The following is a 16,924-nucleotide window of genomic DNA, read 5'->3' as shown; positions in this document are numbered from 1 at the left end:
TAGGGACTCAGAAAGCAGGGTGACTCTGCTGAGAAGAGGGGCATCCTCAGACCTGGACAAATAAGACGCCCCCTGAGTCTTCGCTCAGGCCCTCCCTATGCCAAAGGTGCCCTTCCTGTGTCTGCCCCACACCCCAAGGACCAGTTCAGAGATCTCTGTCTCCAAACTCACCCCCAACAGAAAAATCACCCCCTCTTGGCTTCCAGGCCTCTTTTAGACCTTGCACTGCTCAATTCTGGCTATGCCAGATGGTGCTGTTCTGTATGAAAAGACGCTTGACCTCTTGTAAGAGCAATGCAAAGGAAAACCACAAGGAGAGATCATTTCCTTCTATCAGATTGGCAAAGATAGAAGAGCTGGATAAAGGCGGCGCTGGCCCTGGCTGCTGGGAGCGGGAGGGGCAGGTGCGGCTTTATGTAAATGGGTGTGATCACTTCAGAGGGCAATTTGGCAATAGCTATTTAAATTAAAAATGCACATGCCCTTTAACCCAGGCCATTCGCTTCCAGGCACTTATCCTCTGAGATATAACTGCGCAAAGACAAAAGTACAAGAGTGTTCGCTGCCTGGAAACATCCTGCATGTCCATCAGGAGTGGCCGAGAAAGTCCATGAGGCCTCATCACACAGTGGGGCATCCCGGCCTCCTTGCCCGTGGAGTGAGATAAGCAGAGTGCCCATCTCCAGGCTGTTTGGGGGAAGTAGATCAGTTAATATAAATAAAGTGCTTAGAGGAGCATCTAGCACATACTAAGTGTAAGTTCTCACCATTATTATCGGTTTGCTATTGTTGAAAAGAATTGGGTGGATCTATACATACTGATATGTAATTATCTCCCAGAAATGCTGGTCAGTGAAAAAGGCAGACAGAAGATTCTGTTAGAGGCGCCAGTCGCGCAGTATGTGGATTGGGTTTGGGCTTGCTTTGTTTCTTGAGGAGATCTGCTTTTGAATGCATAGACCATCTCTGGGAGGACTAGGCTGGCAGGGGACTAACAATAGTGGCTGCTTCCGGGGAGGAGAAGGTGACCAGGAGACAGGGGCCAGAAGGGATTTGCACATATCCTTCCATGCCATTTGCGGTTTTTAACCACATGCCTGCACCACCTATTCAAACACATAAATCACTTGTCAAGACTGGTGACTCACCTGCCTGAATCTCCCACTGGACCCTGAGCCCCCTCAGGACAGAAATAGTGTTGGAGCTGTTGCCAAGTTCGGGGCACCCAGCAGCACGGCCAGGCACACACAAGTACCTGCAAATGTTGGCTGGCAGGCAAACCACCACATTCCATGTGGCCCCCCTGCCCAGAACCCCCTCTCCCCAGGCATGATTCCCGGGAGACTCCCACAGTGGGAGCCGGGAGCATGCTGGAGCAGCCGGGGGGACGGTTTGACCTGATCAGGAGGCAGAGCTGAGAGCTGGTTTCCAGAGGATCATTCCTGGAGGCAGGACCCAGGTGTCCAGGTGTCTCCAGGCTCCCAGGCACCTAAGCCTCTGCCAGGGACTAGAGCTTTGGGCCACAGCAGAGGCCCCTCTGTATACAGGTTACTGATGTCCCCATCTGTCTGTGTAGCTGCACAGGGGACCAGGTAGGCATTACCAAGGCAACACTGCCAAGGGGCTAATTGTGTCTTTCACACCTCGGATGGGCTGAGTTCCAGGCCCCCAGATGCAAAACTCCGCCCATCAGGCTAATGCCTGGGCTGAGGAGCAGAAATGAGGCCCCAGCCCCAGGAAGGGACCTGCTGGGGTCAACTCTGCCATCAGCCCTGACTTGAGGCCACCCTTCTCTGTAGCCCTGTCCTCTCGTCCAGTTAATCAGTAGCCACTCCAGCCTAAACCCCAGGAGAGAGGGCTTGGCTTTGCCTCTAACCAGAGCCTGGGAGTGGAGCCCAAGTGGGAACAGCTTGATTATCACCATCCATCAGGTGAGGGACAGGGAGGCAAAACATGGCTTGCCCCTGCAGGGAAACACCCCAGCAGTCACTCAGGGAAACACCCCTACAGTTACATGGAATGAAGCAGCTTTACACGCACAGACATGACTAAGTCTTCAAAACACATTGTGGGGGTTGGAAAAGCAAGCTGCAGCAAGACAGGGGCAGTATCCTGCCGCTTCAAACACACACACAATGATACCGAACCTTTTCCCTGTGTATGTAATATGAGTGCGAGATTTTAAAAATGTAAAAAAGTCCGGAAGGATCTATAGTTCACAGCTGTGATGACAAGGAAGAAAGGCACGGGAGGGGAATGGAATGGGGCAGTAATTTAGTTTTAGTTTCATCCATTTTCTAAAGTAGATTGTGTTCCTATTTTACCTATGCTATCAAAATAATTTAAAATTAAAAGTCTTTGCTCCATCTTGCTGTTTCATAGAAAGCAAGACCACTCTCTGACCACCCCATTTAATACCAAGGCCCACCCCCAACCCCCACACCCCCAAGGCCGCCTACTCTCTCTGATATTCCCATAGCACTCACTCACACACCTCCTCCCCTGTGAGTGCCTCATTCAATGCTCACTGTGTGGTATTTTCTTCCTTCCTAGGTGGGGTGGGCAGCTCTAGCCCAGGGAAAGAGCCCTGCCCACTGCCTGTTTTCATGTAGCTCCAGAGCTAAGAATGGTTTTATGTTTTTTAATGGTTGATTATCAAAAGAGGGATAATATTTTGTGACACATGGAAATTATATGAAATTCAAATTTCAGTGTCCAGGAAATTTTATTAGATCACTGCCATGCCCATTTGTTTGTTTTGTTAAGAGCTCCTTTCTTTAAAAAAAAAAAATTTTGGGGGCGCCTGGGTGGCGCAGTCGGTTAAGCGTCCGACTTCAGCCAGGTCACGATCTCGCGGTTCGTGAGTTCGAGCCCCGCGTCAGGCTCTGGGCTGACGGCTCAGAGCCTGGAGCCTGTTTCCGATTCTGTGTCTCCCTCTCTCTCTGCCCCTCCCCCGTTCATGCTCTGTCTCTCTCTGTCCCGAAAATAAATAAAAACGTTAAAAAAAAAAAAATTAAAAAAAAAAAAAAATTTTTTTTTAACGTTTATTCATTTTTGAGAGACAGAGACAGAGCATGAGCGGAGAAGAGGCAGAGAGAGAGGGAGACACAGAATCTGAAGCAGGCTCCAGGATGTGAGCGGTCAGCACAGAGTCCGAGGCAGGGCTCGACCTCACGAACTGCAAGATCATGACCTGAGCCAAAGTCGGACCCTCAACCGACTGAGCCACCCAGGTGCCCCAAGAGCTCCTTTCTACCATAAAGCAGAGTTGAGTGATGGTTGTATGCCCTGAAAGCTTAAAATGTTTACTATTTGGCCCTTTGTGGACAAAGACTGCCGACCCCTGGCCTGGACTGTGAGCACCACAGGGTAGGGAGATCTTCATTTTGTTCCTTATGTATCCTTGTCCTACAGTGTCTGACATATCGTAGGTGCTCAGTAAATCTGATTGAATGAGTGAATGGAGATATATGTGTTGGAACATGTTGCCTGGACCTCCTAGAGGAAGCGACCCCCCCCCCCCCCACACACACACACAGCGTGCAGGGGCCTAAAGGTGGGCTCAGGCAATGTCATTGGCTCTGAGTCCTTGGAGAAGAGTCCAGATGGTGGCAATGCCTGGATTTAGCACCGACAGGGTCACCTCCAGGTCTCTGGAACCATGGAATGGACTTGCTCAGCCACAGGGGCCTCCCCTGCGATGACGCCCACACCTGCAGCCCCTCCCTGTCCCCAGCTGATTCTGCTGCACTGCATGGACTGTGCTCTGGTGCCCTCTGGTGATCACTGGGAGTGGCTCCCTCCAAGGTACGCACTACCTTAGCCTCACTGGCCATCTTCTGAAAGGAAACCCTACCCCAGCCTCCTTAGCCCGTCTGACCTCCTCAACAAGAATTCACCAGTCCAGGATCTCTCTTTGCTTTCCAGTTCCCCACTCTGGAGTAGACGGATGTCACAGAATGCCCTCCCGCCAAGCTGATGCCAGAGGCTGCCAGCAGCATTCCTCCGGTTAGACAATGCAGGCCCAGGGCTATGTGAGGCTCCCAGGCTGCAAGTAGATGGCCACCTTTGTCGTCACTAACGTGCACTCCTCCCTGACAGAGGGTGGGTGCCCTTGGTTCCCATGGCCTAGGGACCCACCTAGAGGGATGGGCAGGGGGTGGCCTTATAAGCTTCCTTGTGTTTTCTACACATCTGGACAGATCCCCTTCTGGGTAGGGACTCCTCAGCACAAGGAAAAGAACTGCTTCACCTTCCACTTTGGGGACAGGAAACATGTCTCTAACCAGCATGAAGTGCTGTCACCACATACACATTATGCCATTAGCAATTGTTCCATCTGTCTCTGCCAAGAGACTGCGGGCTCCAGGAAGGACACTGCCAAGAGACTGCGGGCTCCAGGACAAGGGCAAGTTTGAGCTGTCTTGGTAACCCCAGCCTCCAGCCAGGGCCTGAGTGGATGATGGTGGATGGGGGCAGTGGATAGATGGATGGATGGATGGATGGGTGGGTGGATGGATGAGTGGATAGGTGGATAGATGGTGGATGGATTGGTGGGTGGGTGGGTGGGTGGGTGGGTAAGTGGGTGAATGGTGAATGGAAGATGGACAGATGGACATCATATAGCAAAACTGAGCTTTGGAGAATTCTGGGTCCCCAGCCAGAGTCACAGCCACTCCTACCAGTCATACCTATCCCATCTCATCAGTCCCATTGCCAAATATATTCTGGTTCTACCACTTCCCTCTGCCTCTCAACCACCCCCACCTCTTCAGCACCCCAGGCTCCTTCATGCCAAGCCCACCCCAGCTTCAGGACCTCTAGGGAAACTGGTACCAAAACCTAGAACACCATTCCCCTGGAGCTTCCCAGAGATGGCAGCCCCTCCCACCAGCCCATTAAGGGGTCCCTTCTCCCAGGCACCCAACTGTCACTGTCTAGCCATCACTCTCTTCATAGCGTATACTACTAGCATGAATGTTTATGTGCCTACTTGTGTTTGTGTCTCCTGCACAAGAATGCAGCACAAGGGCCAGGACCTTGACCTTTTCTGCTCTACTTCCCCACCCCTAAGCAGATGCTCAGCTCACACTTGGGGAGTGATAGGTTACTGCCCCTCACTAGTTGGCATTTCAAGTGTGCAGGTTTCACCTAGACTCGGCAGAAGGGCAGGACTGGTGCAGTGCAACACCAAGAGGGGTCAGACCTGGGTGCCTCTTCCCGGCTGCGTGCTCTGGGCAACTCGTTCCCCTGAGCCAGTTTCCTCATCAGGAAAGGACTCTCCACCTCACAAGGTGTTGCGAGGTTTGAGGGAAAATGAAAATGAAAACATTTAAAATCAGAGACCACAAGACACACGCACAATATCGTGAGCTGCATTTATTGTAGCATGTATAAACCACCCGCCACCTGTGTCTTTCGGAGGCCTGAGGACACAGTCCAGCCTGCATCTGGGAGCCACAGTGCTGGGCACATGACCCACACCCCGCCCACCTGCAGCAGCTCCCAGAAGGCCTGAATCGCAGAGCGGCCAGAGACCCACGGGTGACTGCTCCAGAGGGATCCACAGTGGCACAGGGCCCAAAGCTGGCCCCCACACCTTTTATTTGGCTAGCAGCGTTCAAAACGTTTTTTCATTAGTTGCCAACAACTTAAAAATTAAGATATTTCACATAAAACTCTGGCTCTTTGGCTTCTCCAGATGTCTCACATTAGACCCACATTCCCACTTTACAGTAATTAGCTACAGCTGAATGACAGCCACGAATTTCAGGTGGGAAACTGTGCTTTGCCACAGTCCCCACCACACCCATTGTAACTCAAAGCCAGTTGCCATTAGCGACTCAATCATGCAAATATTTCTCATTACAAAGCAGTCTCTGTGCCCCATCTCCAGTAATAGTGGGAAAAATCAAAGTTGCACTACAAAGGCCTCACAACGCAAAGGCCCACTTTATTTATTTTTATAACCCACCTGGCCCTGAGGGCATCTAAGTTAGAGATCTATGAACTAGCCCAAACCTCTCCTTTCATCCACAAATGCAGGGGGATGGACAGTCACTCCATATATCCCCTTTGTGCAGATCTGAAAGCAGCAGCCAGACTTCCCAAATCTGAGCCATTTTACTCCTTTAGAAGTCTATAAATTCCCTGAACCCCAAAGAGCTAGTAAGCAGGGTGGACACACCAGGCACAGGGCTGTACCTTGGATGAGGTTGCCCAAGGAAAGCTGGACGCAGGTAATGCTGTGCTGATGCGCACTCTGGTGGCCATGAAGCAGCTCTGCAGGCCACCAGGAAGATTTTTGAACTGGATTCCAAGGGAGCCTAGGAGTCAAAACCATCAATGGCCCCCAAACCTGGCTCCCCCTATCCCCATGGGTGCCAAGCTCAGGCTTCCAGCTACTCCTTCCCAAAACCTTCCCGATCTCCATCCCACCCCTCAGCCCCTCTCCTGGGCATGCCTGGCACCCATCTTAGTCCCCAGGAGGACCAGACCCCTCCAGGCGGTGGCCTCTTCGGGGCAGGCTCCAGCCTCCCCATTCTCACTCCCATGCTTCAATCCGGGCTTGGCCCACAGCAGCCTCGCAGCATTTGCAGGGGAAAACCCTGCAGAGGTGGGGGAGGCCAACTCCCAGCCTACAGGGTCAGGCAGGGCACTTAGGTGAGCAGAACACGCCAGGCAGAGAACAGGAAGCATATGTCCCAGGAGATGATGCCACTGAAGAGCCGTTGTGGCCAGATGGCCATTCTTCACAAGATGCCGGGGAGCTGGACTTTTATGTGAAATACACCAAGTTTTAAAGGTTGGCTCAATTGTATACGCTGCCTAGGCCAAGAAAACACGCTGGCAGGGTGCATCCGGGCCGGGGCCCCAGGTGGAGAGTACTGCTGAGGCCCTGCCGCTGACAGAACCTTCGAGATGGTGGGCGTAAGCCAGTGGTTTTCAAGGTTTTGTTTATTTGAGTAGTTTGTAGCCATCATCATGTTTGATCCTGAGAGGCAAGCAAGGGAGAAAAAATTCTTGGACCCATTTTAAAGTCTGAGACATGGAGGCCAAAGGGGGCTTCTGGCAGGGTCAAGGTCACAGCTAGTAGAGAAGACAGCTCTGAGGCTGCATGAGGCTGTGTCCCCAGCAACAGCAGGCCCCAAGCCTGCCCTAATAGCCATGCACACAGACGTGTGTCTCAGCCTGGGCGGGGGGCCCCTTCCACCCCACCTCACCCCACCAGGCCTGGACCCTCTTAGCTGGGCCATTCCTAGTCCCCTGGAGAGCCCACCACCCAACAACAGCTGCAATGGTGGCTCCCTGTGCACACTCACACACACACCTGCCCTCCATGCACACAGCTCCAGGACAGGCAGCCCGGGCAGAGGCACACAGCTTTCTCTACAGGTGCACAGCGCACACACACACTCAAGCTCCCTATGTAGTGGAAATACCATAGCCTTGCCCATCATGGGTATAGTGGCAGGGGAAGGGGTGGGGGGCGGGTCCCTGGGTAGGCCAGGCAGGTGGCCATGGCCAGTGTGGCAGCCTCACCAGTTGGCCTTCACTGCCTTGATGTCACTCACAAGGTTCTGGGCCAGGCAGATACCAAAGATCTGTAGGACAAAGAGGCAAGTGAGGGAAAGTCTGCCGGCGGGGCAAGGGTGTGGGGGGGGCATGCTGTGCTGAGTCAGTACCTGGAGGAGGGCGATGCCCACAAAGACCCCAGCCACAACGATCAGGTTGTCCTGCAGCCACTTCTCAAACTGGCCCACACAGCCTTTGGTGTGGATGGAGCCCTGCTGCTCCAGCTCCTGGGGACACACAGGCAAGGGGCTTGGCCCACCCACCCCCACAGGCCTCCTCTCAGCCTAGACTGCCAAGCTTGTCTCCACCCCAACACCTTACACCTTTGCACCTGCTGCCTGGATGGAACTCTACCACAGGGCCTTTGCATGACAGATTCCTTCTGGTCATCAGAATCTCAGAACAGATGCCCCCTCCTTCAGGAGGTCTTCCCTGACCACCCGGCCCCAATCCTATCAACCTCCCTTACTTTATTTGCATTCAAGCTCTTGGTTGAAATTGTCACATTACTGTTCACATGTATTTATCCATTAGCTTTCTGTCTTTCTCCCTCTACTAGTGTGGGAGCTCCTTGAGAACAGGGGCTCTGTCTACCTAGCTCATGACCATGAATCCCTAGCATCTAGGGCACTGCCAGGTGTGAGCACCAATGGGTGCTCGACATAGAGCTGCAACGAGCAAACACACATGTGTCTGTGCTCATGGGTCCACTGCCCCCATGTTTGGAAGTACCAAGCTCTAGGTGCCTGGATGGTTCCTAGGACTCAGTACCCCCTCCCCCACAGAATTCCTGAGACCTCACAGAGGAGCTTATGGGAGGCTGTCCTTTCCATCCCAATGACCCCAACTCTGTCCCCACCCCTCTCACCAGCTTGAGCCGGACATCGTAGCCACACTGGGTGTTGAGGACATCTTCCTGAGGAGAAATAGGCCAATAAGCGAGTTGGTGAGGGGATATCCCACGGGGGCCCATGACACCCAGCACTGGAGTGGTTCTTGCTTCTCAGGGGAAGCAGATGGAACCACGGACTCCGCCATGCCCACCACTCCTAGACAAGGCTCACAGAGGCCCACACACCTCTTTCCTTGGTGCCAGGACACATGGCTACAAACACCAGCCTGAGCTGCCTCCTGTTTAGGAATCCTGCCTGCTCGTGTTTTCTAAGAATGGGAAGAATCCTGGCCCTCAGTGTCCCAAGTGAACTGTGCTGGGAGAGGAGTCACCGGGAGAAGTTTCTGCTCTGAAGAAAGCCATACAAGGGGTCAGAAGCCTCACACCCGACCACACGAGCATGGCGGCCAGCGGTGTGGCAGCTGCCTCACTACAATCATAGAGACAGGTTTTGCTGAAGGGGTGCAGGCCCCACTGCTGCCCATGGACACAAACTCCTCAGTGTGGGAGGGGTGCTCCCATGTAAAATGACTCCCACCCCCGGCACCCAAGGCCCCCAGAGCAGGGCTGAGCCCAGCAAGCCCTGTGGTGGATTTTTCCCACACTTGGTCTGCGCACAGCAATGCCCCTGCCCCTCCTCACCACATCCCACTCACCGCAGGGTCCCGGACGCAGCAGGAGAAGGGCACCCCGCAGCGCTCCCGGCTCGGGTTCAAGTCAGTGCAGTTGAAATAGATATTGAGGTTCCAATCATTAGGCCCTCGGGCTCCGCAGCAAGACCACTAAGGGGCGAGAGGAGAGCCCTAGGTGAGCCAGGCCCACCTCAGGAGCCCCATCCAGTTTGGAGACAGGCCCAGGCTACAGGGAGACAGGGCAGGGCTGTGCTGCGAGGGGGTCTAGGGGCAGCTGGGCAGGTGGGCCCCTCCTCACCCTCCCAACAGAAAGGCCAGACCTAAGCCCAGACCCATCAGAGCATCACTATGCTCCTGCCCAGGTTGGTGGGGGCAGGGGGGTACTGGGAAGGGGTGCCCTGAGAAATGGGTATCAGGCCAAGCCCTGTGGGGGAAGGTACCACTGAACCCCATGTCTGTACTGGGTCTTCCCACACTTGCCCCAGAGATTTTGCGAAGACTTTCTCTCTTCCTCTCTGCAGGGACAAGAAGGTAACCCTGTCACCGTCATACACCCTTACACTTCATAAATGCCACGGCAGCACCTGTATCCCCAACACCTCTACCCAGAATATCGTGCACTGCCTCCCTAGGCGTGGCAATAGTGAGTGTGAGGCTGCACTGAAACTAGCTCGTGAGTCAGGGGAGGCAGGAGCACATGCCTTAGACCACCCAACACAGAAACCAGCCCTCAAGGGACCAGCTTAATGCAGACAGAGATAGGCCCCTACGGGCAGAGCAGGGAGAGTGAGGCCTGGCCAGCGGCTCTGTGTGCACAGGTCCCAGCAAACAGCCTGGCCTCTGCCTGCCTCTTCTCGCTCTGCTCAGCACCTGATGTTCCTGTTGGGGAACATCTGCCCCTCTTTCCACAACCCTGCTTCTTCTCCAAGGCCTTCCTCTTCTCCACCCTTCCTCATTTCAGCTTTTACCACTATTCACAATTTTGTATACACGCGTGCACGCACACACGTACATTTGTCTGTTTTGCTTATCATCTGTCTCTTGCCCCAGACTGCCATCCCCACGAGGACAAGTCCCAGCTTTTTTCACCACTGAATTCGCAGCAACCTTCCCAGGGTCTGGCACACAATAAACCTGTACCAATTCTGTGCTGAATGAACAAATAAATCACATCCTAACTGCCTCACTATATGTCTGCTCTGTCCTGAGTTGAAAAGTCCTCAAAGAGGTACCAGCTCTGGTTCATCTCTGGATCCCGGAACAGTCTCTTGGGTTGATGGCCCTGAAGGCATGTAACTGTGGAAGTGGATGTGACTGGGTGAGACTATGTGTAAGTGGGTGTGAGTGGATGAGGAGGTGCAGGCGGGAGGTGTCTAGGATCTCGTGAACTGTTCACTGACTGCTTCTTCACATTGGTTAAGTATAGAGTTTAAGAGCAGAGCTTTGGTTGAGGGGGAAAGTCTCAAACTCTAACATGTCCAGAGGCCAAACAATAAAAATGAGAGAAGAGGGCCAACAGGTATAATAAAATAAAGAGTGGCAGACAATGGCAAACAGAGAGCTCCTATACCAGCAAAGGGGATAGCAGCAATGTAACCGCAGCCAAGACTATGGGTCCAGAGTTTATTAGAAGGGGAAATTTATATTTTTATACCAAATTTTCTCCTTTAAGTGTGTTGTAAACCTTGGCCTACGACCTGCCAGTTTGGAGTCTCTGGCCTCTGTTCCCCAACACTGGGTCCTTGCAGAACTAGGCATAATGGGGACCTACAGGGATCACATAAACTAGCTTCCCCTCAGACAGGGGCCTCCTGGCTCTTTTCCCCCGGGGCATGGGTGGAGGAATGGTCCCAGCACACACGGGGACTTATTCTTTCACACATCTGCCCAGCAGGAGCCTCATGCAGGTAGCCCAGGCTGGTGCTGGACTCACATATTCCTGAGCAAAGTCAATGAGGTTCTGGAGGTCAATGTCGTCCCGATAGGCCTTAACATTGTTGTTGATGAAGAAATTGAGCTGGTCTCGAATCCAGTCCTTGAATACGAAGGCCAGAATCCCTGTTGCCAGTTCCAGGAAGAAGATGAGGCCGAGGAACACGGAGAACTGGGGTGGGGGACATACAGATTGTAGGGATCAGAGGTGCAGGGCCTGCGGGTGCCACGGGGCAGAGCTCCACCCCCACCCCAACCCAAGAAAGTGGAGAGTCCCCACCTTTTCTCCCATTAACATTGTTTTATGATGGCGAAGGACAGCACTGCTCTTATAACCCACTTATTCTGCTTCCTCTGGTAATCATCCTGTTTTCGTTGAAAAACCACCCTCCACATAGCCTTTAATTTAGTTCCTGTGGCTCAGGCAGAGCCATCTCCACCTCCTTCCCCATTCCCAGATAGAGGACATGGCCTGTACGAGAAGCCCACCAATCAGAGCGCTACCTCTCCCAGGGCCACGGGGATTGGTCCAAAGACAGCCAATCTGGACCAACGAGATGCAAAGAAGTGACTGCTTCTGATTCTTGATTTCTACTCAGGTCCTGCTCTCAGTCAGATGAAACCCATCTCAGGCTCCTCAGGCTCCGCGCTGACAGCAAGGAGCCTGCTTAGGATTCTTTCCTTCCTTCCATCTCTCCCTTCCTCCCTCTTTCTCTCTCTTTCTTCTTTCTCTTTCTTTCTCTCTCTCTCCCTCCCCCCACTCCTCCCCACCTCCACTCGCACATGCCTGCACTCTCTCTCTCAAAATAAACTTAAAAAAAAAAAAAAGACTGGATGACTGGTTAGGAAGAGAGAGGTTCAGCCTCTAGTAGGGGTTCCCAGAGGGGCAGTATGAAGCTAGCCCCCACCCATTCGTGGGCATCCTTCCACCCCTTGGGGAATGGAGCCAACTAGAGGGACAGAGAAGAGAAACAGAGAGACCAGGCCAAGTGACATTGCGGTGGCCCCTAGATCCAAATGTGCTGACACCCAGCACACCCCTGGGCTTTCCCTAGTGAGCCCATAAATACCCTTTCATGCTTAGGCCCCTGGGTTTCAGTCATAGCAGAAAGAATCCTATATAGATAATACAATTCTGACGATTACTGTTATAATAACGTAATAATAAAACTACCCATTATTAAGTACTAACTACATAGATGTGGGAGGAGGTTGGGGTCCCCAGTGGGCCTAGGTGAGGGTGTACTCACAAACTTGAGCAGGAAGGTGTTCTCCCGGAGGGCCCCGATGCAGCCAGCAAAGCCCAGTACTGACATGACACCTCCAACCACTACAAACAGCCATACGGGGTCGAGGCCTCCCAGATCTGTCAGCGCTGAGATGTTAGAGAGAACGCCCTGTGCCAGGGGAGCAAAGGCAAGTGGTCGGCCCAATCCTCCCACCACCTCAACCCATGGCAGCCCCACGCCCTACTGCACCACCTTACCTTCTCACCCCAGGCCCAGAGGCCAATGGCCAGGAACAGGGCTCCCAGCACCTGCAGAAGCAGCATCAAAGAGCTGAGGGTTGGAGCAGCATCCTTCCCCACCCAGACAGAGCCCCCTCTCCCCTAGTACTCAGGGTCTTCAGGAAGCCAGTAGGAGAGAGAGGAGGAGGGGTGGGTCCAGGGTCCTTTCTACCTTTCCAAGAATACATTCCAGTGTTTCTCCCCCACAAAACACAGCCTGGAGGATGGAACCCACCTTAGTCCTTCCCAGAACTCAGAACTGGAGCAGAGGATGGCCAGGATACTCCTGCCAAGCAGCAGCAGCAGCAGCAGCAGCTATGTCCTGAGCCTCTCCTCCCACCAGACCTGTCTGAGTTCTGGGCTCCTACCCTCCTTTCTGCTCCTTCCCAATCTGGCCATTCCACTGGCCCTCCAACTCTGTGATGGTTGCCCTACTCCATTTTCTGTTTTCATAGCTCATAAGCAAAGACCCCTGAATGACAAGGAATCCCAATGTGAGCAGGATCCAGCTGAGGGACCCTAGTCTGGGCCGGTGGCTGTGCCCTTGAAAACTTCTGGCCACAGTTCTGCCTGGGCCTTCTAAGCACAACCCACCATCCGGCCTCAGTTCCTTACTGGGAAGAGCCCTGGATGTCAAGGCTATCAACCTGAGACTGGGCAGCTCCCCGGATGTTCAATCTCACAGGAAGAGTGTCCCTCCTGCCCCAGCCAGCACAAGGCCGTGACCCCACCTCTTCAGACCTTCCCCACCCACCTGCTTTCATAGGCTCCTCCCCTTCCCCCCACCAATTCCAGTCAATTCCACCATGATCACCCAGTTTAACACCTTCCTCTCTCTGACCCCAGACTCCTCCCACTGCTGTATTCTTCTCTGGAAATAGCTTTCCTTCCCCTCACCTCTATACTAGATCTGGAATGTGAAACCAAACATCACTTCTCCCGCCTCATCCCATTTGACCCACCCACGGCCTTTAGACAGGTGACTGACTACTACTTTCTCCTTTCTGAACCCCTCCTTGGTTACCCAACACCAATCCTCTCTCTGCTCCTTCTCAGCCTCCCTCCCAGGATTCACTGCTTCACCTGCCCTATGCACATGGCCACCCCCCTCCACCCCCAACCAGGTTTAACCTTCAGCCTTCTGCTTTCTTCCTCCTCCACACTTATTATCCACACCATCAGATGCCGACATCTCCCAGATCTCCACCCAAACCTCTCCCTGGCTCCAGACTCCTATGTCCAACTGCCTGCTGCAAACACCTCCAAGTCCCAGGCCCTGTTCCGTGTGCTGGGAATACATCAGAAAATAGAACAAATGAGCTCTCTGCCCTCATGGAGTTTACACTCCAGTGGGAGAAATCCACAGTGAGCAAACAAGGTAATTTCAGATACCAACAGATCCTTTAAAGAAAACCAAACAGTGATGCAGTGGGGAGTGACTGGGGGTTGTGGAGGCATGCTTCAGTTAGGGAAAATGGGGATATTTTAGCTGAGGTCTAAATAGAGAAAAAGTGTAGTGAGAAGGAAATTCCAGGTGGAGGGACTGGCAGAGGCCCAGAGGTAAGATCATGTTTGGTGGTGCGAGGGATAAACTGAAGGGCAGCAGCGCCAGACTCCAGAGAGTGCTGGAGGCCATGGGAGGAGTCTGGACTGTATTAATTGTGGGAAGGTTCTCAGCAGGGTAACAACCAGGGTCTGCTTTCCTTTAAAACAAACAAACAAAAATCTTGGGGCCTATATGATAGGCACCTCCCTCCAGCCACCTTGACCCAAACCTGAAACCCTCTTGGCCCTCCAAGCGTCCCAGTCCTGTCAATTCAGCCTCCTAACTTCCCCTGGAGCCTTCCTCACTTCCCACTCCCCAGCCCCTAGCTGTGACCCAGCCCTCCTCCTAGGTCTCCCACTTCCAAGCCCCATGCCCATCACCCACTCTCCCCATGCAGCCAGACAGATCTGCCTCTAGTACAAAAGCCAAAGCAGACCCATTATCCAGCGCTGAAACCCTCACTGCTCTACATTGCCCTCAACATAAAATTCAAGCACCAGCCCAGCCTTTCCTGCTCTGGCTCCCCACCCCCACTCCCCTGCAAAACTTGGTGTGCCTGCAAAGAGCCTGAGTTTCTCTTGCCTGTCCCCCTTGACATGGGGGGTTGGGGGGAGGGGGGTGGGACTCACTATGCTCAATGCTCTGCCTCACCTCTACCCACTGCCCTCTTGGCTCTGTGCTTACTGGCCCTGTCCTTCTAGGTTAAATGACTTAACATCTCTGTGCCTGTTCCCTCATCTATAAAATATAGATAATAAATAAAATAGCTGTGTGAATACAAGTTAGAATTTATTTAATGGGCCTAACAACCCTGAGGGGCAGGCTTCATTACCCCCACTCCCAGGAAGGGAAGCTGAGGTCCAGAGAGAAGTGACTTGCCCAGTCTCAGAGCTCTGCTTGCTACACCCAGGCCTCCAGACTTCCCCACCAGTACTCTCTGCACATTGCCCACACCCTGGAGAGCTGAGCATTGCTGGAACCAGAAGGCCCACCACACAGGGGCGACTGCATGGGCAGCATGCAGTGGAGGGTGGTGCCAAAGTCTTGCTGAAAGAAACAGAATGGGCCCGGTATTTTGACACAAGGCAGCAGGAGCAGAGACTGCAGAGGCAGCAAGCAGCCTTGGAGACGGGATGGGGGAGGGAGAAGGGAAGATGACTTGGCAGGGCCCTGGGGGCACAGATGCCACCCGGGGAAGGGCACTTGAAGCTCCCTTCTCTGGCAGGGGCAGCAACTGCCTGCGAAACCTCGGTTTTGTCAGCTGTAGAATGTTGAATTCTGTTCCCCAGGGCCACCTCAGGACGTCTCAATAGGGCAGATCTCCTGCCCCCAGCAGAGGACTAGAGCTATTGCCCTCCCCCAGCCTGCAAGCCTCCTCACTGAGGAGCAAGACCCACACACCACCCCTTCCCCGCTCCCCCCCCCCCCCCAAAGGAGCTTAAGGCTGGGTGAGGGAATCCGGCCCTTCCCTTCGCGGAGACACTCCCCTCGGTGGGCTAAACAGGGGTGGAGTTCAGCGAACACCCCACACCCCAGAGTAGCAGTGAGGCTGGATGGGAGAATGGGCGACGGGGCACCAAGAGCATCCCTGGGACCCTTCCCCTTTCTCCACCTGGACTCTGGAAGATACCAGAAGACTCCACCCCCACATCCTACCCCGGCGGCGCCTGGGACCCGCCTCCAGCAATCCGGGACTCTCCGTAGTTCCCCGGAGTGGTCCTGGGAGTGGGCGTGGAGTGGGAAAAAGAGATGGGGGCTGGGGGGAGATGGGGGGGAAAGACCGCTCTCTGCCTTCAGGATTTGGGACCGTCCCCCTCCCTCCCCCCAGCCCCTGCAATAGGGGCTTGAACCTCCTTCTCCCGCCACCTGAATTCAGCACGGGGCCCAAACCCACCCCGCTCTCACCCAGAAGACAATGTTGAAGCCAAACAGGAAGTATTTCCCGCAGCAGCCGACCTCGGGTTCCTGGAAGTGCTGGTGCTTGCCCGGCATGGTGAGCAGTCGCCCGCCGGCCTGGGACCGGAGCTGGGGCTGGCCCGGCCCTCCACGGGCCGCCCTGGGCTAGAGCCGCCCGGGGCCTAGCCCGGCGGCTGCGGCTTCATGGCCGCGGCCACACAGAGAGCCGGTCGGGTCCCGCCCGCCCCGCAGGGACCGCCCCCGGCGCCCCGACCGCCTAGCTCCCAGCGCGTTCAGTTCCCTCAAAGCCCCGCCGCCTCTAGGCCTGACTCCGCCTCCGTCCTACTCAGTGCCCTCGGAGCCCCGCCTCTAGGCCTGAGTCTGTGACCTCCGGGCTCCACCCCAGGCAGGTTCCGCCCCAGGCAGGCCCCGCCCCTCTGCCCGACTCGGAACCCCGCCTCTAGGTCTGACTCCGCCCCGAGCGCCGACAGCGTTCTCTTATCCTCCTCCCCCCCCCCCCCCCCCCCCCAGCGTCCTACGGACCTGAGAAGCTTGATGATGGCACCGCAAGTCGCAGGTACGAAACACCCTCATTACTCCCACCCCACCAGGCACAGTACCAGCGCCACTTCGTACCCAGCCTTGCTGTTGGAACTCAGTCCTGGAGAAGAGTAACTGATGCTCTAATGAGCAGATGGGGATGGCTATATGGATCGTGTTTTTAAAACACAGGACGTTTTATTACAGTGTAATCGAAGCAGACTCACTTTTCACTCAACGGAAATTAACTGCCTACATTGGCTCAAACTCAGGCCTGATGACATCTAGGTCTTGTGAGGGCCGCGGCCTCTGCTCCCCGACACTTCAGTTTTGCCAGGGGCATATACTCGACCCCCTGGCTCAATGACCCTCTGACATTGAAACCTCGCTGACTCTTCCCATCT

At 54.3% G+C, this 16,924-nt stretch overlaps 1 protein-coding gene across 3 annotated transcripts; it reads right to left on the bottom strand.

Moving 5' to 3' along the window:
• Positions 1-5,364: 5,364 nt before the first annotated feature.
• TSPAN17 (tetraspanin 17) lies at positions 5,365-16,306 on the bottom strand. Of its 3 annotated transcripts, XM_086676115.1 has the most exons (9): positions 15,990-16,305; positions 12,518-12,568; positions 12,282-12,428; positions 11,033-11,203; positions 9,124-9,249; positions 8,444-8,491; positions 7,686-7,802; positions 7,543-7,604; positions 5,365-6,994 (listed from the first exon to the last, which is right to left on the bottom strand). In XM_086676115.1, exons 1-9 carry the CDS (start codon positions 16,074-16,076, stop codon positions 6,958-6,960), a joined length of 846 nt encoding a protein of 281 aa, XP_086532241.1. In that variant the 5' UTR covers positions 16,077-16,305; the 3' UTR covers positions 5,365-6,957. The 3 variants fall into 3 exon arrangements, with proteins under 3 accessions (XP_086532241.1, XP_086532319.1, XP_086532394.1); XM_086676193.1 differs by lacking the exon at positions 12,518-12,568 and having other exon boundaries at positions 15,990-16,306; XM_086676268.1 differs by lacking the exon at positions 7,686-7,802.
• Positions 16,307-16,924: the final 618 nt, after the last annotated feature.

The sequence above is a fragment of the Puma concolor genome, chromosome A1 (assembly GCF_028749965.1).
Source record: "Puma concolor isolate L17-30 chromosome A1, mPumCon1.1.hap2, whole genome shotgun sequence".
Classification (NCBI taxonomy): Eukaryota; Metazoa; Chordata; class Mammalia; order Carnivora; family Felidae; genus Puma; species Puma concolor.
This window is presented reverse-complemented; position numbering and strand designations above follow the sequence as displayed.

Excerpts from the sequence above, each read along its gene's own strand:
- TSPAN17 (XM_086676115.1), bottom strand. The coding sequence starts at position 16,076 with ATGCCGGGCAAGCACCAGCACTTCCAGGAACCCGAGGTCGGCTGCTGC. Across the intron at positions 12,569-15,989 it reads GCTTCAACATTGTCTTCTGG|GTGCTGGGAGCCCTGTTCCT; the intron begins GTGAGAGCGGGG and ends CTGCTTCTGCAG. Across the intron at positions 7,803-8,443 it reads ACGATGTCCGGCTCAAGCTG|GAGCTGGAGCAGCAGGGCTC; the intron begins GTGAGAGGGGTG and ends GTGTGTCCCCAG.